Source organism: Megascapheus bottae, chromosome 13 (assembly GCF_031878675.1).
Source record: "Megascapheus bottae isolate mThoBot1 chromosome 13, mThoBot2.hap1, whole genome shotgun sequence".
Lineage (NCBI taxonomy): Eukaryota > Metazoa > Chordata > Mammalia > Rodentia > Geomyidae > Megascapheus > Megascapheus bottae.
In genome coordinates, this window is record NC_143521.1 from 37,988,712 (window position 1) to 38,010,728 (window position 22,017).

Genomic DNA, 22,017 nt, shown 5'->3' on the forward strand with positions numbered 1-22,017 from the left:
GGGAGGGGGAGGGGGAGGGGGAGGGGGAGAGGGAGAGGGAGAGGGAGAGGGAGAGGGAGAGGGGAGAGAGAAGAAAGAAAGGGAAAGAAAGAAGACATATTTTATTCCTAAGCAGTCTCATAAAAAGGACAGTGCTCAGGCTGAGTTCATACCACAGGACTGGCAAAAAAAAAAAAAAAAAAATTTTAAGAAAGCAACCCAGGGGCCCGGGAGTTTGGCCTAGCGGTTAAAGAGCTTGCCTAGCATGCACAAAGACCCGGGTTCGATTCCTCGGTATCCCACATACACAACCAAGCCGGAAGTGGCAGAGACGAGACTGCGACGGCGACAGAGAGCGAGCTGAGCGGAAGTGAACAGAGCCCAACCGAGTGGTGGCCGGAGCGAGCAGGACCGGAGCGAGCAGGACCGGAGCGTGCGGGAGCGAGCCGAGCCAGAGCCAGCGAGGCCGGAGCGAGCGGGGCCAGAGCGAGAAGGGGCCGGAGCGAGCGGAGCCAGGAGCAAGCGAGAGCTGGCCGGGCCGGAGCGAGCGGGGCCAGAGCAAGCCAGGGCCGGAGCGAGCGGGGCCAGGAGCGTGCGGGAGCGACCCGGGCCGGAGCGAGCCGGGCGGAAGCAAGCGGGGCCGGAGTGAGCGGGGCCTGAGCTAGAAAGGGGGCCTAGCCGGGCAGGAGCGAGCGGGGCCTGAGCTAGAAAGGGGGCCTAGCCGGGCCGGAGCGAGCGGGGCCTGAGCTAGAAAGGGGGCCTAGCCGGGCCGGAGCGAGCAGGGCCGGAGCGAGCCGGGCCAGAAAGAGAAAGGGGCCAAAAAAAAAAAAAAAAAAAAGAAAGCAACCCAGGCATGCTGGCTCATATCTGTAACCCTATCTACTCAGGAGGCTGAGATCTGAGGACCTCAGGTCAAAGCCAGACCAGGCACTAAAGACTAGAGGAATCTTATCTCTAATTAACCACTATGGCTCATAGGGTAGGGTGGTAGCCTTGAGCTGAAGAGCTCAGGGACAATACCCAGGCACAGGGGTAGGGCAGTAGACTTGAGCTGAAGTGCTCAGGGACAGTGCCCATGCCCAGAGTTCAAACCCCCAAACAACTGTTTTAAACAAATTAAGAAAACAATTTCAATGTAAAATGCTGCTACCATTTTGGAAAATAATTTGATACTTTCTCAAAAGGTTAAATATTTCTGCCTATATATTTAGACTTCAAGACCACATTATAAAAACATATTGCTAAATAAATCACATTACTATTCAATTAATCTCCATACTCTGTATATTATACCATACAGTCTACACAGAAGTTATAGAAATTCTAATATTAGTCATGCATACTGACATTAAAATCATAAACAACTATAAAACCATTACTTGGAGTGCAAAAGATCACCTAAACCAAACATGATAATAGTTATTCAATTTCCAATCTAATCAAAGTGATTCAAAATAATCACTAAATTATATTGCTTGAACAAATCACATTTTTATTTACAGTTCATTGAAGCATGAAAACAAGTATCTCCTACCTTTTTGTCTTTCGACTTCTGTGCAGTGTGAGGAGCAGAATTCTCACCAAACTCTTGAGCTACAACTGTTTTCACAGGATCTCCTTCAAGAACACAGTTTAGAAATTGCACTGTATGTTCTAATGAATAGCTGCAAAAAATTTAAGTATAAATACTAAGTCAATAAATGAAAATAAAAGACATGCAGAGACATTAACAAAAGTTAAAAGTTAACATTTTATAAGAATTTTTAAAACTAGCTTACATTAAGTCTTCCCCTCGAAATTAAATGCTCATTATGTATCTTAAAGATTCAAGAATGTTCTGAGGGTAAATAACAAATAAGAGGCTTTCCCAAACTAATATTTTAAAGTAAATACAAAGCTGGGAGTGATGGTACATGCCCTAAATCCCAGCACTTGGGAGACTGAGGCAATATCAGTCTGCACTACAAAGTGACTTGTCTCAATAAACAGAAGGAAGGAAGGAAGGAAGGAAGGAAGGAAGGAAGGAAGGAAGGAAGGAAGGAAGGAAGGGCAGAGAAAAGGGAATGGGAAAAGACTAATTAATGAGTACTAGTTTACAGTTAGATATGAGAAAGAAGGCTATTCCACACAGTAAAGTGATTTAAAGATAATAATAGCAGGGCCGGGAGTTTGGCCTAGTGGTTGAGTGCTTGCCTAGCATGCACAAAGACGCGGGTTCGATTCCTCGGTACTACATACATTAAAAAAGCCAGAAGTGGAGCTGAGGCTCAGTGGTAGAGCTCTAGCCTTGAGAAAGTCCAAGGACAGTGCTCAGGCCCTGAGCTCAAGGCCAGGACTGGGGGAAAAAAAAAAAAAGATAATAATAGCAAGCTCTACTACTTGAGGAATTTTTGGTTTTAGAAAAGTACACTCAATTACACGTAACATTCACTGAGCCCACCTACCCTCCTTCCCATGACGCAGCTAGAGCTACTGCATACTAAGAGGATCATCCACCTGCTTGCAAATAAAGAGGGACAATCAACCATCTCCTGAGGGTCCGGACTCACCGATTACTCTAGCTTGTAATTCTAGCTATTAGGGAGACAGAGACTGGGGGATCATGGTTCAAGGCTAGACCAGGCATAGAGGATCACAAGAAACCAAGTGCTGGTGGCTTATACTGTAAGCCGAGCTACTCAGAAGGCTGAGATCTGAGCCCTGGGTTCAATTCCTTGGTACCACATACACAGAAAGAGCTGGAAGTGATGCTGTGGCTCAAGTAAAAGAGCTCTAACCTTGAGAAAGTCCAAGAACAGTGCTCAGGCCCTGAGTTCACGCCCCAGGATGGGGGGTAAAAAAAGGTTCACAAGACACCATTTTAACCAATGGCTGGGCTCTGGAACCCATATCTGTCATCCAAAGCTTCAGAGAAAACACAATGGCTCAGTATAATGATGCATTCCTGTATCCCAGCAGATACACACATAGGTGGATATCCACCCAGGTAGGTCTCAATATAAAACAGATTCTATCTCAAAGATAACCCATGTGAAAATAGGGACTGGTGGAGAAGCTCAAGCAGTAGAAAGCTAGCTTTTATGTAAAAATCTGAATTCAAACCCCAGTACTCCTACCAAAAAACGTGGGCTAGAGACATGGTTCAAGTAGTAATTTGCCTAGCAATCACAAGGCCCTGAGTTCAAACCCCAGTAATTACCATAATAGAGAAGTGAGGGGGAAAGGAAGAAAAGAATAAAGGAAGGGAGGAGAGGAAAAGTAGAGAGAAAATCCTGATGAAGTAACCAATCTATTCCCATATTACTAGATTCTCAAAAGCTTCTAAGAAGGTATCTATTAAAATTAACCTTTGTTTAAATAGAAGGAAAAATATATGACCAAAAGTATACATTGCCAGGCACGGAGCGAGGTGGCTCACACCTGTAATCCTAGCTACTCAGGAAGCTGAGATCTGAGGATCAAGGTCTGGCACAAAAGGACCTGAGACACTTGTCTCCAATTAAGCTCTAGAAAATGGAAAGTGGGGCTTGGCTTAAGGGTAGGCCTTGAGCTGAAGAGCTCAGTGACAGAACCCAGGTGGAATTCAAGTTCCATGACTCACCAAAAAAAAAAAAAAAAAGTGTATATTCATGATTGTTCTTAATGTACTATGTTTTTTCTTTTCTCTTTTTTCCCCTAATGGTTAATCTCATGTGGTTACTGTATCTGACTTCGTTACCTGGTATACTGTATATACCTGTATATACATTTATTTATTTATATGAAACAAGGGAGAGGGAGGAAAACAAGATGATTGGGAGAGGGTGGAAGGAAGGAAACAGGAACCAAAATATGAAAAGGAGTATCAATGTGCAAGAAGTAATGCACCCACTACCTGATGAATGTAACTGTAACCACTCTATACATTATCCCGACAATAAAAAGTATATATTGAGCTGGTGCAATGGTTCAGGCATGGAATCCTAGCTACTCAGAGGGCTGAGATCTGAGGATTGTGGTTCTAAGCCAGCCCGAGCACTGAAGACCATGAGACTCTTATTTCCAGTGAACCAAGAAAAGTGGAAGAGGCACTGTGGCTCAAAGGGGATGCAATAGCCTTGAACTGAAGAGCTCGGGGACAATGCCCAGGCCAGGAGTTCAAGCCCCACAACCAACAAAAAAAAGAAAAAAAAATGGGGGGGAGGGTGGGAGAGAAATTGAGACCATGTCATGAGAAAGGGTATCAATTTTTGTGAAGTTATGCACCTTCTATCTGGTGAATATAATGTAACCCTTCTATTATTCACAATAAAAATGTCACTACTTGGCATTTATCCAACCGTCCAGAAACAAGGGCATACTAAATCCACTAGCATAATGATGTTCATTGCAGCACTATTTACCATAGCAAAGATATGGAACCAACCCAGATGTCCCTCAGTTGATGAGTGGATCAACAAGATGTGGTATTTGTACACAATGGAATTCTATGCTGCTGTCAGAAAGAACGACATCGCCCCATTTGTAAGGAAATGGAAAAACTTAGAAAAAAATCATATTAAGTGAAGTAAGCCAGACTCAAAGGTTTCCCTCATTTGTCATAATCAGTAGAAACCTTGGGCTCTCCGAGCAGAGATTTGCAATAGGGCAAAACCTAGATACATAAGGCCATACAGTATGACGCTAAATGAAAGGACCTCTAGGGTATAAAAACAAAAGCCATATAATGAGTGATTGTTGTCCTTAATGTACTATGTTATCTCTTATCTCTTTTGCTGCCCCTTGGTTATCTCATACTGTTATAGTATTTCACTTTGTTATCTGATACATTGGATAAATGCATATTTGGTTATTTGAAATTGGATAGGGAAGGGGGGAAAGGGAAATGGAGACCAAGACATGAGAAAGGGTATCAATGTATGTGAAATAATGCACCTTCTATCTGGTGAATATAATGTAATCCTTCTATTAATTACAATAAAAATATATGAAAAGAAAAAAAATTATTTAATAAAAAAAGAAGAAAAAAAATGGGGCTGGGGATTTAGCTCAGCAGAAGAGCCCATACCTGGTAGTCCCCAGCTCTGGAAAAAAAAATAAAAATAAAACAAACAACAACAACCAAAAAAATGAAAAGAAAAAAAGTATATATTGAGGGCTGGGGGGATAAGGCTCAAAAGTTGAAAAAGCACCTACTTAGCAAGCATGAGGCCCTGAGTCCAGACCTAAGGACCTTCAAAGAACTACATAGATATTAAGCCAGTATAGTAGCCAGCATTCCTCTGATCCTAGCTATTCAGGCGGCAAGGATTGGTAAGATCACAGTTCAAGGTCAGCCTAGATGAGAAGTTCACAAGATCCTCATTTCAATCAATAAAAATGTGGGCAAGGAGCACACAAAATTGTTACCTGAACTACAGTTTAAGTAAGAGCCATCTAGACAAAAAGCAAGACCCTATCTAAAAAGAAATAATAGTAACTAAAGAAACAGGGCAAGGGGCTAGGGGCTGGGATGTAGCTCAGTGGCAAAGTGCTTGCCTAGCAAGTGCAACGTCCTGGGTTAGATCCCCAGCACCAAAAAAGAAAAGACAAAAAAAAAAAAAATATGTGTGTGTATGTGTGTGTGTGTGTGTGTGTGTATTACAGTTAAAAAAAGAAGAAGAAACAGGGCAAAAAGGACCCAAGTATTAGAGTACCTGCCTAGCACACATAAGGTCCTGAGTTCAAACCAGGCACCTACATATATATACTTTTACATGTATAATTTATAATTATAATTATATGTATATAATTATTTTGTTTAAATAGACAGGTTCCAAGCCAGTTTGGACTTAGGAAGACCTGGTCTGAAGACAAGCAACAAAAAGAAGTTGGCTATATTTTATATCAGTGCATTAAGACAATACATTCATCCTGTAATCACTTAGGAAAACAATGAAGGTAAACCTATATAACTTCATTGATGTCTCTACTTCATACACACATATAAAAATTTCTAGGTCTATTTGAAATTTTTCCTATTAAAAAAGAAAGTGGGAGACAGGAGTTTGGCCTAGTGGTAGAGTGCTTGCCTAGCATGAACAAAGACCCGGGTTCGATTCCTCGGTACCACATACATAGAAAAAAGCGGGAAGTGGTGCTAAGGCTCAAGTGGTAGAGCTCTAGCCTTGAGAGAGTTCAAGAACAGTGCTTAGGCCCTGAGCTCAAGGCCCAGACTGGCAAAAAAAAGAAAAGGAAGTGGAAAACAAAAAGAAATCTTGCATTTGCTATGAAAGTTTTCAACATACATATATAAACTAGCTATTACATTTGTAGTAATGATCCTAGATAGTATTCATCCATGTGCCAAACATGCTCACTGTATTAGACTGCCAATCTTTCTAACAGTTTTTTGTTTTGTTTTGTTTGTCGGTCGTACGGCTTAAACTCTGGGCCTGGGTGCTGTCACTGAGTTCTTCAGCTCAAGCCTACCCGCCCTTGCTCCTTGAGCCACAGCACCACTTCTGGCTTTCTGGTGGTTATTTGGAGATAAGAATCTTATGATCTGGGGAGTTTGGTCTAGAGGTAGAGTGCTTGCCTAGCATGCATGAAGACCCGAGTTCAATTCCTTGGTACCACATATATAGAAAAAAGCCGGAAGTGGTGCTGAGGCTAAAGTGATAGAGCTCTAGCCTTGAGAAAGTCCAAGGTCAGGGCTCAGGCCCTGAGCTCAAGCCCAGGACTGGCAAAAAAAAAAAGAATATCATGATCTTTAGTGCCTGGCTTTGAACTGCGATCCTCAGATCTCAGCCTCCCGAGTAGCTAAGATTACAGGCGTGAGCCACCACACATGGCTCACAGTATTAAAGTCCATAAAAACAGGCAAGTTTAAATAATTCATGGTACTTTCCTATTATAGAACAGTATAAATATTTTTGAAAGGAAAAAAAGAAGAGCAGATCACTATGTACAGATAGGAAAAGAAATTACCAACAAAACTACAAAATCAGTGCATTAAAAAGCAACTTTTTAAATAAAATACATATATGTACACAAAAATAAGTACACATGTATACATATTAGCACATATGTAAGAAAAATTAAGAATTATGTGTTCTCAAAACTGCCCACTTTCTGTATTATGTACACCTCTATTATGTACATCACATTATTTTTATCAGAGAAGTAACAGCTCGGTATATCCCACCAGTGATATCACAGTAGAAACTACAATCAATCCTTCCACTTCTAGCACTCACTTGTGATCCTTGAAAATGTCCACTAGGAAATTTTGGTTAATGGCTGGAAATATTTTAAAGAGCTGCTTTTCCTTTAGTTTAGTGGCACAATCCTTTTCAAACATAAGTGTCTCCCTTTTCTACAATGAAAACATAAAAAGCACCTTTAAGATGAACATAAAACACTGCTGAAAAAAAAAACACTGCTGAACAAAAGCTGGTTATTTTGTTGCAAAAAGACTCACATTTTATAAGACATTACAGACTTTCTTCACTGATTAAAAGGCTGAAGTAGTTGTGTACTATTTATACCCATGTTTTGTCAAGTATATAAATACATACCTATGCATACAATCACACATATACTCACATGTGTATGTGTATATAAATATATACACAAATACCTATACACAACCAATATATCTGGTCACAATATATAGAAAGGACAAGATAAGTATCTATAGATAGGCCAAAAACTGCATAAGAACTTTGTGGTAAACAATAGGCACACATAAAAGGAATCCTGTATGTGTAGCTATCCATCTAACATTATCAAAGTATTTTGTCATCCTCACACAACAAAATCTCCTAACAAGGCACTTGTCAGAACACTATACTCAAGCCAAAAAAAATTCTGTACAACTGCTAAAAGAGGGCCACCAATTTAGTTCTGAGCCGCGTGGTGGACAAAGCAAAGAGGAGAATAAAGGTTTTCAGGTTTTCAAAGTCAAAGGGTACAGTGGTTCGCACCTGTAATCCTAGCTACTCAGGACGCTGAGATCTGAGGATCAAGGTTCAAAGTGAGCCCAGGCACAAAATAACCTGAGACTCTTATCTCCAATTAACCTCTAGAAAATGAGAAGTGGGGCTTGGCTTAAGGGTAGGATGATAGCCTTGAGCTGAAGAGCTTAGGGACAGCGATGAGGCTGAGTTCAAGTTCGTGACTCACCCCGCCCCCCAAAAAAAAAGGTTTTCAGTGTCCATAGAATAAAAACAAACCAATGACTGAGAAAAAGTGCTGAGATCTGAGAGAAATTTCTCCCCTAGACATGCTGTGATGCTACAAACATCCTCAAAACCATGTTCTCCTCAATGGGCAAAACCCACAATGTACAAAGAAGGTGCAAATTCAAATGGGAAGAAAATCTTAGAAGATAACCTTTTTTTTTTTTTTTTTTGCCAGTCCTGGGCTTGAGCTCAGGGTCTGAGCACTGCCCTTGGATTTTCTCAAGGCTAGAGCTCTACCACTTGAGCCTCAGCACCACTTCCGGCTTTTTTCTATGTATGTGATACCTAGGAATCGAACCCAGATCTTCATGCATGCTAGACAAGCACTCTACCACTAGGCCCCCAAAACATCAAGTAACTCTCTTACTGTCACCCTGAGGAACATGAGGGTGGCAGGCAGAGCTATGCATGCAATACAGATAGGAAGCTAGCCCCAGAGCTGTGGGGTTTCCAGCAGAAGTATGACCTCTGCAATCTTACACCTGTCCCCTGAGGCTACACTCTAGAACCCAGATCACACAGATGGAAAGACAGCCTATATAGCTTGAACAACACAAGAAATACAGTGAGATACTGTACTAAAGTTCACTGGTGGAGGTCATATCCACCATACCATTTTCAAGTTCTAGCGATAGAGAATACAAAGAAATGTTGCTGGAGTCCATGAACCATGATGTTGGTTCTTCCCACAAATTTAAGGAGAATATAAATCTGTCTGTTGGAATCCAAGGCTCAGGTTAGAGTTAACTTGGTTTCAATAAGAAGCAAAAGATGGCTGCCATGCCTGGCAGCGCTGGCTCAGGCCTATAATCCTAACTACTCAGGAGGCTGAGATCTGAGGATTGCAGTTTAGACACAGCCCAGGCAGGAAATTCCAAGAGTTGCTTTTTTTTTTTTTTTTGCCAGTCCTGTGGCTTGAGCTCAGGGCCTGAGCATTGTCCTTGGGCTTTCTCAAGGCTAGCACTCTACCACTTGAGCCACAGCACCACCTCTGGCTTTTTCTATGTATGTGGAGTGCTGAGGAATCGAACCCTGGTCTTCGTGCATGCTAGGCAAGCACTCTTACCACTAGGCCAAACTCCCAGCCCCTTCCAAGAGTCTCTTATTTCCAATTAACTGCCAAAAAAAAGCTGGAAGTAGAACTGCGGCAACAATATTATTATACTGAAGCTAGCTTCAAACTACAATTCTCAGAGCTCAACTTCTAGAGTAGCAAAGATCATAGATACGCACCATGGGAATTCAGTCTGTTTTGATTTAATTTAATCTGATAATTCTGTCAGAATTTAAAAGAAAAACAACAAAAAAAAACGTTTCAGAAGATGAAATGGAAAAGAAATCAAATTTACTTATGTCAATGTCTTAAAATAATTGCATGTTGAAATAAAAGTAAGCCAGGCTCATGCCTATAATCTAGCTACTCTGGAGGAGCTTAGGAGGCTAAGATCTGAGGATTGCAGTTTGAAGCCAACCTGGGCAGGAAAGTCCATGAGACTCTTAGCTCCAATTAACCACCAGAAAACTGGAAGTGGAACTATGATTCAAAGTGGTAAAGCACTAACTTTGAGCAAAAGGAGCTCAGGAACAGTACCCAGGCCCAGAGTTCAAGGCCTATGGCCAACAAAAAATAAGAAAGAAAAGTAAGGGCCAGGAATTTGGCCTACTGGTTAAAGTGCTTGCCTAGCATGCATGAAGACCCGGGTTTGAATCGTTGGTACCACATATAGAAAAAAGCCAGAAGTGGTGCTGAGGCTCAAGTGGTAGAGCTCTAGCCTTGAGAAAGTCCAAGGACAGTGCTCAGTCCCTGAGCTCAAGCCGAGGACTGGCCAAAAAAAAAAAAAAAAAAAAGAAAGAAAGAAAAGTAAATAAAACTCAAAGTAAGATTTGATTTCTACTTGAACTTTAATTGGAAAGTTAAAAAAGGAAGAATATGGACCAGGAGTTTGACCTAATAATAAAGTGCTTGCCTAGTATGCACAAAGACCCAGATTCTATTCCACAGTACCACATAAATAGAAAAGGCCAGATGTGGTACTGTGGCTCAAGTGGCAGAGTGCTAGCTTTGAGAAGAAAGCCCAAGGACAGTGTTCAGGCCCTGAGTTCAAGCCCTAGGACTGGCACCAAAAAAAAAAAAAAAAAAAAAAGGAATATTTACTTTTGAATTCAACTTCTTAAATTTCTGAAATTTCCTCTACAAATTTTGTTTCAGAGATGGGTACATATAACCAAATACTCATTATTATTAGTAATACTAATACTTATTAGTAACTTATATATAAAATTATAGTTAAATATTCTCTTTCATTTTTCTAGAAGTAAAAAAAAAATTTTAAGGTAAATGTTAAGAATGAAGAACAATATTTCAGATCACTTGCAAAATGAAAGAGTATCAACCTAGAAGCAAAAATCTCCAGCTTCTGATATTAAAAACATTTTTCAGAGTTGACATTAACTTCAATCAGTTTAAATATGAAGTCCAAACTTGGAAACACAGAAGTAATGAAAATCACAAAGTAAACAACACACAATCAACTAGAGTCAGAGACAACAGTTTAGTATCTTACTAACTCATACCAAATCATGCATTTCCTGTAAGGCGATTTCTTCTGACATTATTTCTCTCAGTGAAACTTTTTTAGTTTGAGTATTCCAATGATCCAGTAAAGGTAGCATTTCTGGGACTGCTAAAGTCTTCAGTAATTTTTTTCCAGTTCTCTGAGATGATTTTTGTTCAGGACTTTCAGTATGTTCAACCACAGAAGTATCTACAAGAGCAATATAAACGGTGTCACATCCTCATTAATTAATGCACAAATTAAACATTATTCACTGTTACATTTACCTTACAGTGATAAAAGAAATTGGATTTCGCTTTTGTTTTTTTTTGGGGGGGGGGTGGGGGCCTAGTTCCTGTCCCTTTGCTTTTCAGCTCAAAGCTAGTATTCTACCACCTTGAGCCACAGAGTCACTTCCAGTTTTCTAGTGGTTAACTGGAGATAAGAATTTCACAGGGGCTGGGAGTTTGGCCTAGTGGTAGAGTGCTTGCCTAGCATGCACAGAGACCAGGGTTCAATTCCTCGGTACTCCACATAGCAAAAAGCCAAAAGTGGTGCTGAGGCTCAAGTGGTAGAGTGCTAGCCTTGAGAAAGTCCAAGGACAATGCTCAAGCCCTGAGCTCAAGCCCAGGACTGGCAAAAAAAAAAAAAAAAAAAAAAAAAAAAAAAAAACCTAAAAAAAAAAAAAAGAATTTCACAGAATATGGAAAAAAAGAGCTTTTTCTTTGCAGTTGTTGTTTTTGTTATATTATGTAAAGTTTTTTTCTTTTTTCTTTCATTTTTTTCCCCTATGATTTATCCCCTGTTGTCACTATATCTGATTTTGGTACCTTGTGTATTGTATATACATTTATTCAAATTAGGGAAGGGAAGGGGAGCAACAAAATGGTGAGATAGAGGACAAAGGGTGAACCAGTGAAATGGTGATACTTACAAGACAATATGTTGGAAATTAACTTTACAACTTGGGAGAGGGGGGTGGCCGGGGGAGAGAATGTAGAAGAAAAATGTGGGAGGGAATAACAATGTTCGACAAGAAATGTCTCCCTATCTTATGTATGTAACAGTAATCCCCCTGTATATCACCCTGGCAGGAAAATAAAATTTAAAAAAAAAATAGAAAAAAAAAAAAGGAGTCTCACGGACTTTAGTGCCTAGGCTGGCTTTGAACCACAATCCTCAGCCTCCTGAGTAGTTAGGATTACAGTCGTGAGCCACTAGCACCTGGCCTGAAATATGATTTTTTTTAACTCTTCCATTTGAGAGTATAATACAACTCTGATATTTTAAAATGCATAAAAATGATGTGTAAATATAGGACTATACAATGAGCAATGATACAGACATAACTATAAATCAACTCGAAGCTTCCTATTCTTTTTCATGTCAAATGGACATAAAAATGGCATCATGGGGCTGGGAGCATGGACTAATGGTAGAATGCTTGCCTTGCATACACAAAGCCCTGTGTTCTATTTCCCGGTACCACATAGATAGAATAGGCCAGAAGTGATGCTATGGCTCAAGTGACACAGCACTAGCCTTGAGAAAGTTCAAGGAGCATGCCCAAGCTCTGAGTTCAAGCCCCAAGATTGGCACACACAAAAAAAATGACATAATATATTTAGGACACTGGTGGACAGAGAAGTTCCAGCCAGTGGAAATAAGCAATTGGCACAGCTCTGCTGTGTTCTTCTCTGCCTGGCTACTCCAAAGACTGACAAGATCAATATTTTAGTAAATCTATTACTTACTGGAGGCGCACAAACAAATTCTGAGTGACATTCAAAGTAAGGAATTAAGCCAGGTGCCAGTGACTTAGCACTTGTAATCAGGAAGCATCAATCTAAGAACTGAGCTTCAAAGTCAGCCAGAACAGACAAATCCAAGAGACTCATTACGAATTAGCAAAAAGCTGAAAGTGGCGGTGTGGCTCAAGCAGTATCAGCCTTGAGTGGAAAGCCTAGCAAAAGTACAAAGCCTTAAGTTCAAGCCCCAGTATATGTGTAAACATACACACAAAACTTGGAAGTGTGGCTCAAATGGAAAGTTTCAGTCACCAATGAAAAAAAGCAAGAACATGAGGCCAGAATTCAAGTCCCACTACTGGAGCAATCACACACAAAAAGGAAGGATACACTAAGATCTGACATCAAGACATTTCATTAAAAGTAAAAATACATGCTTTACCTTGCACAAACTTGCCAGAAGATACCTCCTCTTGTCTTTGTCGCTCCTAAACAAAAATGTAGAGCAGGAGATTGGCAAAGGAGGGGATGATGATAAATAGGTTACAAGGTTGCATTGTTTTATTGTACATTTGAACAAATGCAAGCTAGTCTTATACTAAGTAAGTAAAACAATAAAATTAGACAAATGAAAATATAAAGCAGGGCTTTACATATATTTTTCCATATAGAGCTCTTGATTGATTTCAAAACTGATTTCAAATTTAATCAATTAGTATCACAGTCTTTTGGAGAATAAAAAACTAATTTTTTCTTAAACCAAAAAAATCTACTGCCACATAGAATTCCATCACTAATTGTAACTTGAACTCTCTAGAAAGAGAGAAACTTTCTAAAAAGAGAAAACAAGTGATAATCGGTGAGAACTGGTAAATGAACGTTCACTCTCTCTCAAGTTAAAACTTGATAAAACTTGACATGGTGGCGGATTTTTATTGCAAAACAAAGGTAACAACGTAAACAAAGTGAGCTCTTCATAAAGAGAAGCCTACCAACCATTACAGATTCTTTCCATTTTTCATGAATCACTTTAGCCAGATTGAGATCTATATGAACCACACAATCCTCAACTGTTAGAGACCCTTGTGAAGGAGAGAAAAAGAAAAGAAAATATAATCATTACTCATCATACTTTTTACAGAACATAGTCAATTAGCATACATACAAAAGTAATCTGTATTGTTAACTACTAACATTTCTAATTACTAAACCTCTTGGAATACTTCTGTATTATGTAAATGTTTTCACGCTTCTTGATTGGTATAATGTACAAAATTTCATTTAAATCTGTTTCAGTTATTCATTACCCTTAGTCTCAATATATTTAATATACATTTTCATTGATTCAGATTTTTCAGAGAAACTAATTCTTGCCTTACATATACCTGCTTGACGTATCAGAGGATTAAAAGAAGTTCATATGTACAAGTAAAAGTGAGATAAACACAAAACATCAATATATATGAGATAGATACAAAACTTTATATAAAATATTCTTCAAATTACTTCTAAAATCCTCTGCCAGACACTGGTAGCTCATGCCTGCAATTCAAGCCAGTCAGGAGGCTGAGATCTGAGGATCATAACTCAAAGCCCAGGCAAGGAAGCTCATGAGTCTTATCTCCAATTAACAAACCTCCACCCCCCAAAAAAACAAAACTAGAAGTGAATCTGTGGTTCAAGTGATAAGAGTGCTAACTTGAACACAAAAGATCAGGGAAAGTGGCCACGTCCTGAGTTCAAGTCCAAGAACAAGCACATGCATGTGCACGCACACACATACACACACACACTCCTCTAAAAATATTTTGTGTGTGTGAAATCCCCCAACACTATATACTTGTGTATAGTGTTTGTTATATGAATGACATCATATGAAATGAAGTCACTGAAACAAAAACGTCTGTGTTCTATTAAACAAACAAAAAATTACAGGTAATTTACTTTTCCCTTACCTGAATCAATACCAACTGGGCCAAATAGTTCATTGAGTTGAAAAGCCAGTTCAGGGGGTAAAGCCAATTCCAAACAGTCAATGGTCAGAGATTTAGCTGTCACTGGCATGGGATTCAATATATCACTTTTGTTTTCTTCACTAACTCCAGCTGTCATAGTAGTTCCTGCCACTAGAACTTTCTCCATTTCCTGCTCATCTTCATTCAAAACTTCCTCTGTGTTTGCAAATTTGATATAATCTTTTGGAAGATTTTCATTTTTCTTCACTTCCAAAGAGTCAGTAACATAAACTTCTTCATTTAATTCCAGATCGGATGTACCTGTTATAGAGTTTACGATATCTGACAAATTTAAAGAATACATACTATCTCCAGACCCTGGGGCTACTAGATTATTCTGGATTACATTCCCATCTTTAGGGGCAGTAGACTTTGGAGTATCTGGAAGAGACTGCTCAAAGCCATAAAATCCTGGAAGTCTTGCCTGACTATTGCTAAGTACCTTGTTATTCCTCTTCCTATCTACTGCAGCATTAGGAAATATGCTTGCTATGAAGCCAGGGTTCTCAGGAGTTATAACTCCTGCTGGCTCCAAGTTTCCATTGTCTACATCGCAGGTCGTCTGGGCATGAGGTTTATTCATATCAATTCCTGGACTAAAATCTGGCACTGAAGCACTAGAATCTTCTACAGTTTCTCTTTGACTAATAATTTCCTTCAAATTCAAACCCAGAGAAAAGGGCCCAACTTGTGATTCATCATAGGATTTTTGGAAATTCTCAGATTCGGTATCCTCACATAATTTGGTTTCAGAATCCAACAAAAGGCTGGTGGTCCAAATGATATCTTTGTTACACCTCTCATACAAGTCTTTCAGAGCTTCTAATGAAACAGAGCCAAATAGTTTACAAAGAATATTCAGATTTTCAGATTCATCAGCACTGGTAAGCTCACTTTCTTCAACGAACGTACTTTTATCATACATTACCCGATAGGGAATTGTTTCTTGAACATTTGATTTTGTGTTAATACTGAAAGTTTTTGGTTTAAATCCATCTAATCTTCCTGCTAATACTTTAACTGAATCTGAAACACTGATTTTATTCTTCTCTATTTTCCACAAGAGAGCCAAATCATGTGGCTCAGTCTGTGTAGACACGCCCACTGCTATTCCAGTGACTCTTTTCTGTATTGCCCCTGGAAATTCGGCTGAAGTCTGTGATCCTACTGCTCTAGGAATGTTTGCTGCGCTGCTGATAAAAGTAAGAGGCAGTGCGTGGTGCCCATGGATCTTCTTACTTAGACAAGGCTGGTTGTCCTGGGGCACTTCACTGGGTAGCACTTCAGAACTCTGTAGAGTGGGACTACCCAATGTTTTCAGTTCTTCAGGGCTCGTGCCCCAACAACCCTCATGTGCTCTGTACAAGGGCATTTCATTCATATTGTCATTAGTTCCAAATTCTAGGAGAGGTTCACTTAAACCAATCTTGGATATTCTTGATCTGGGCTCTCTCTGAGCTAAAGAAGCAGATGAAGGCCAGTCGCTCACAATGCCAAATGAGTTGTTTTCGGTATTTGTGTAAGAATCATATTGACAGCTATTGAGGAATTCTGAGGAATCATCACACTGGGACTTTCTGCTATCCTCTACAATTTCCTGTGGAGATCCTTGTGGTTGGATATGATCTGTGTTCATACACACATTAGTATCTAACACTCTGCGTGACTGAGGGCGATTACACTTTTTTTCAGTTTGTACCAAGGAGGCTTTTTCAGGTTTCCGATTCCTTTTTGTCCTTTGACCAATAGTCTTATCAACAGGCCAGTCACCAACAAAATTTGTTACCTCCTGTCTTGGAAGTTTTTCCAAATTTGATTTGTTTTTCTGTTTCCCAATGGGTTTTTTCTTTCCTGTTGTTCTTTCTTCTACTATCTCACTACATGAAGGTTTCTCATTTTGAATGGATATAGTGTTTGCAAGATCAGTGTCTTCTTGATTATTTTCCCCACAGCAAACACTCAGCGATGCTCTGTCTACAGGACTACATGCATCAGTTTTACCTTTTTCAGATGTCAGTTCTACTTGCGCTTCTTCACTTTTGTCTGTTGCTTGAATTTTGCTTTCAGAGTTAGGAAAATACATCAGTGGAGCTTCCTGAATGAAAATACTCTGAGTGCTATGATTCATAGCACTTATCTCTTTTCTGCCTTTGTTTAAGTCTGCATTAGGGAGATATGTAATATTCTCAGGTAACACATTTTCTTTGGCCACTTCAAGATTCTCCTCTTCAATTAATTCTAAGTGTTTCAAAGACGAGGATAAAACATTTTCTTCTTTTTCAGAGGTAACGTCTTCATTGTCTCTTGGGCTGTAAGATGTTTTTAAAAGCATCATAAAGAAGTCTCTTATTATTTTCATTAATATTATGTTTAAAGAAGCATTCAACTGCAAGATAGCAATTGTTCTATATTTTTTTTTTTCTTTTGCCAGTCCTGGGCCTTGAACTTAGGGCCTGAGCACTGTCCTTGAACTTTTCCTCAAAGCTAGTGCTCTACCACTTGAGCCACAGCACCACTTCTGACTTTTCTATGTGTGTGGTACCAAGGAATTGAACCCAGGGCTTCGTGCACACTATGCAAGCACTGGGCCAAATTTCCAGCCCTGTTCTAATTTTTTTAAATAAATAACACTAAAATTATTAAAGGCAGAGCCAGTATAATAGGTTATACATCTGCAATCTCAGTGAGAGGTTTGTGAGTTCCAAACTAATTTAGGCTACATAGCAAGTCTGAGGCTAGACTGGACTACATAAACAAATCTTTTTGGGGGACGGAAGGGGGAGGGGCAAGAGTTTGGCCTAGTGGTAGAGTGCTTGCCTAGTATGCACAAAGACCAGGGTTCAATTCCTTGGTACCACATACATAGAAAAAGCCAGACGTGGTGGTGTAGCTCAAGTGGCAGAGTGCTAGCTTTGAGAAAAAAGCCCAGGACCAGCAAAAAACAAAGAAGATTTTTTTTTGCCAGTCCTGGGGATTGAACTCAGGGATTGGATCTTGTCCCTGAATCTCTCTGTGCTTAAAGTTAGCACTCTACCACTTGAACCACAGTGCCACTTCTAGCTTTTTCTTTTTATGTGGTACTGAGGAATTGAACCTAGAGCTTCGTGCATGCTAAGCAAGTACTCTAATATTAAGCCACATTCTCAGTCCCAAGAAATCTTATTAGAAACAAAAACTACTTTGTGATAATAAAAGCTGGTCTGAGAATATAGCTCAGTGACACAGTACAGTGGTAGAGCACTTACCTGGCATGTGCAAATTCCTGAGTTCAACCCCCAGTAGTACTGAAATAAAAACAAAGTATAGCCAGGCATGGTTCACACCTGTAATCCTAGCTACTCAGAAGGCTGAGATCTGAGGATCAAAGTTCAAAGCCAGCCCAGGCACAAAAGGACCTGTGACTCTTCTTCTCCAACTAATCTTCAGAAAACGGGAAGTGGGGCTTGTGGTAGGGAGGTAGTTGAAGAGCTCAGGGACAAGGCTCATCTCAGGCCCAGAGGTAGGGCAGTAGCCTTGAGCTGAAGAGCTCAGTGAGAGCGCCCAGGCGGAGTTCAAGCTCCATGACCCACCAAAAAAAAAAGTATAGAAGGCATTCTCCATCTTTCCCCAAGAAACTATAACTATCCCAGTGTTGTAACTCAGCACCTACAATGAAGTTTGGCATACACAAAGAAGTGTTTTTGAATAATGCCAGTCCTGGGCTTGAGCTCAGGGTCTGAGCACTGTCCTTGGACTTTCTCAAGGCTAGCACTCTACCACTTGAGCCTCAGCACCACTTCCAGCTTTTTGCTGTGTATGTGGGGTACCGAGGAATCGAACCCGGGTCTTCGTGCATACTAGGCAAGCATTCTACCACTAGGCCAAACTCCTGGCCCTCCCCCCCAGGAGATTTTTAATATACATTAAAGTAGAAGACTGTATCCCTGCTTTAATATTAAATTGGAGTTTAGGTCAACTTTTTTTTTTGCCAGTCCTGGAGCTTTAAGTCAGGGTCTGAGCCACTGGACATTTTTTGTTCAAGGCTACTGCTCTGCCACTTGAGCCACAGCACCACTTCTGGCTTTTTCTATGTATGTGGTACTGAGGAATCGAACCTGGGTCTTCATGCATAGTAGGCAAGCACTCTACCACTAGGCCATGCTCCCAGCCCTAAGTCTACCTTTATACAACATTTCTTAGAGAGAGGCTTCCTTTATAATCATGAAAATCCAACCAACAGAATTGGCATGCTTTAAAAAAATTAGACAAAAAAAGAAAAGATTTCCATTTATGAAATGGTTTTAGACCACCTTGGATGTTATTTTCAAATTCGGAGCACTTTCACCTAGTAATTATACTTTCTACTTCAGTTTTCCTTACTCAGTTTGTCCATTTATCTTCCTTTTATTTATTTTTTTACTTTTTATTTTTTTTTTAGGCTTAACATAATACTACACAGGTAATTCAGAACTCTTTATATGAAGGTGCTTCTGTACACAATTCTTCAATTTTGTGTGCTCTAAATATTAATAGAATCAGCACTGCTATGGTTTGGATAAGGCTCTTTAGTAACTCTTGCCTCAATGTACTAGTCCCTTGGGTAGCACAATTGGGAATAGGCTGAACCTCTGGGGAATGAGGCACTGTGCCCAGCTAAAAATTATCATTTTTTAAAACATGTTTCAAATTAAATTTGTACAAATAAGACACTTTAACCAACCTGGAACTTCTATCCTCACAAGCATATGCACACAATTCAATCTGTTCAGTCTTCTCTGGAACTGAAGAACTCATGATTATGGGCACTGAAACAAAACGCTGATAGTGCTCCAACATTCTTGTGATTTTTTCTTTACTTACTCCGTGAATATTACGCCTGAAAATTCCAGGGAAGAACAAAAAGAAATATTGATAATTAAGTTTCAAAACAGAACAGAAAAGTAGTATGTTTCTCTTTACATTTTTCAGTGCTGGGGACTGAACTCGGGGCTTTGCACATGCTAGGCAAGCATTCCACCACTGAGCTCTATCCCCAACTCCATTAATCATACTTTTTGTGTACGTGTGTGCCAGTAGTGGGACCTGAACTCTGGGCTTGGGAAACCTTTTACTTTTTCACTTAAGGCTGGTGTTCTACCATTTGAGCCACAGCTCCATTTCTGGCTTTTTTGGTGGTTAAGAGATAAAAGTCTCACAAACTGCTGCCTAGGCTAGCTTTGACTGTGAACCTTAGATCTCAGCCCCCTGAGTATCCAAGATTATAGGCATGAGCCACAAGCACCTGGCTGCGATTTCTAATGTAATATATACCAGAACAGGAGCCAGGCATGAAGGTATATATCAATAATCCCAGGATTCAGGAGGCTAAGGCAGTAACATGGCAAGTTCAAAGCTAGCCTGGGCTACAGTGTGAGACCCTATCTAAAGCCCTGTCCCCCAAAATGAACACCAAAATGGATTTATTATGATATAAATATTATTTTATTATATTATATTTTTAATTTTAGTCATGATTTCTTTTTTTGTTGGTCATGAGCCTTGAATTCAGGGCCTGGGTGCTAAACCTGAGCTCTTCTGCCTAAGACTAATGCTCTACCACTTTGAGCAACAGCTCCACTTCTGGTTTTTGAGTGGTTAATTGGAGATAAGAGTCTCATCAGGACCTTTCTGCCTAGGTTGACTTCGAACCACAATCCTGAGATCTCAGCCTCCTGAATAGCTAAGATTACAGGCATAAGCCAAGCGTACACAGCTAGTCATGATTTCTTAATTTACCATTTCTTTAATCATCATACATAATCCTATCAACTTGGGAAAATTCAGGTTCTAGTAACTTTGAGAAGATGTTCTCAAGCTCTGTAAAAAAAAAAATTTCTGTAGGAACATGACTGTCATTTCAAGGCTTTAATTTCGCTAGTAATAAACATCCTACTATAAAGGGTTCTACTTGCACTACTATGACAGACTAGATGTCTCAAAGTACCTTCTTGTACAATCAAAGTAGAACCCAACCAAGTAAAGTAAAACAAGGTGTTCATTACATTTTAAGTGCAAATTTAAAAAAAAAAAAGAAAGAAAAAAAACCTAGTATATGAAGTCTGTGAGTGTCCAAATAGGAAGTTTATTATTTGTGTTTCATTCATAATGGCTTGTGTGTCTTATTAATGGGCTTATATGCAGCTAAAACATTACACATGGATATCCTTAGGTCTTATATTAAGAGTGTTTTCACTTATACAGCATATTGGTTTGCATCTGCCATCAGCTCAGCTAGGTATGCTTAATCCATCCACAGGTCTGTCTTAAGAAAATATCACAGTTGGGGCTGGGAGTTTGGCCTAGTGGTAGAGTGCTTGCCTACCATGCACGAAGACCCAGGTTCGATTCCTCAGTACCACATACATAGAAAAAAGCCGGAAATGGTGCTGAGGCTCAAGTGGTAGAGCTCTAACCTTGAGAAAGTCCAAGGACAAGGCTCAGGCCCTGAGCTCAAGCCTAGGATTGTCAAAATAAATAAATAAATAAATAAATAAATAAATAAATAAATAAATAAATAAATAAATAATTTTAAAAAAAGAAAGAAAATATCACAGTTGAACTAGATTCAAGACTTTGTGAATCCTATTGTGTTTGCCTCTTAGGTGAATCTGGCTTTCATATTTACCTTTCCTCGATCTTGTCTGGTTTCTGATCACAGAAGGAGCAGAGATGGAAAATATGAAAAAAGAGGTTAAGAAACATAGACATGGACGCAGGAACAAAAAAGTTTGTATATACCTAATCCAAGTCCCAGGAAGAGAAGAGAGTGGGACAAAAGCAACTTAATGTAAAATGTGAGTTTTCCAGAACTGATGAAAGATACTAATCCCGATTTCAGTAGCCAAGTAGCCAAACAAATCCTAAATAGGATTTTTTTTATTAAGAAATCTATTAACTAGAAACAACGTACTAAAACTGTTATTCAAAGACAAAGAGATGACACTTTTAAACAGCCTGAAAGTTGTGGTGGGTTGTTGTTTTTGTTTTTGTTTTTTCAATTTAAACTAACCACCTACAAAGAAACCAATGATTATATTCACAGCTGACTTAAGGGTAATGGAATTGAGACAATAATTAAATGTTATCTTTAATAAGTGAAAATAACTTGTCAATCTAGATTATACATAGCAAAAATACCTTAAAAGAATGAGGGCAATAAAAAGATTTTCAAAGACAGACAACCACCCAGTGGCAGTGGCCTGTAATCCTAGCTACACAGGAGGCTGGGATCTGAGGATTGTGGTTCAAGGCCAGTTCGTGTAGTAAAGTCCCTATGAGACTCTTATCTCCAATAAACTACTCAAAAAAAAAAAAACCCGCCAAAAGCAGTACTATGGATCAAGTAGGTAAAAGCACTAGCCTTGAACAAAGAGTCTTAGGGACAGGACCAGGCCCTGAGTTCAAGCCTTAAGACTAGCAAAAAAATAAAACTAAAAAATAAAAAGGATTTTTGAACTAAAATTTAAAAATAGAATTTAACAAGCAGAGTAGACTCACT

General features: G+C 39.5%; 1 protein-coding gene across 1 annotated transcript in view; it reads right to left on the bottom strand.

The window, feature by feature from the left end:
• The window catches only part of N4bp2 (NEDD4 binding protein 2), a 56,909-nt gene that overhangs the window by 16,330 nt on the left and 18,562 nt on the right, over positions 1-22,017 (bottom strand). Inside the window, exons 6-12 of the mRNA XM_090343691.1 lie at positions 19,201-19,356; positions 14,442-16,810; positions 13,483-13,568; positions 12,929-12,974; positions 10,758-10,948; positions 7,197-7,315; positions 1,514-1,643 (exon numbers count right to left, since the gene is read on the bottom strand). Coding sequence (XP_090199817.1) covers positions 1,514-1,643; positions 7,197-7,315; positions 10,758-10,948; positions 12,929-12,974; positions 13,483-13,568; positions 14,442-16,810; positions 19,201-19,356 — 3,097 coding nt within the window. The remainder of the gene's footprint in view (positions 1-1,513; positions 1,644-7,196; positions 7,316-10,757; positions 10,949-12,928; positions 12,975-13,482; positions 13,569-14,441; positions 16,811-19,200; positions 19,357-22,017) is intronic.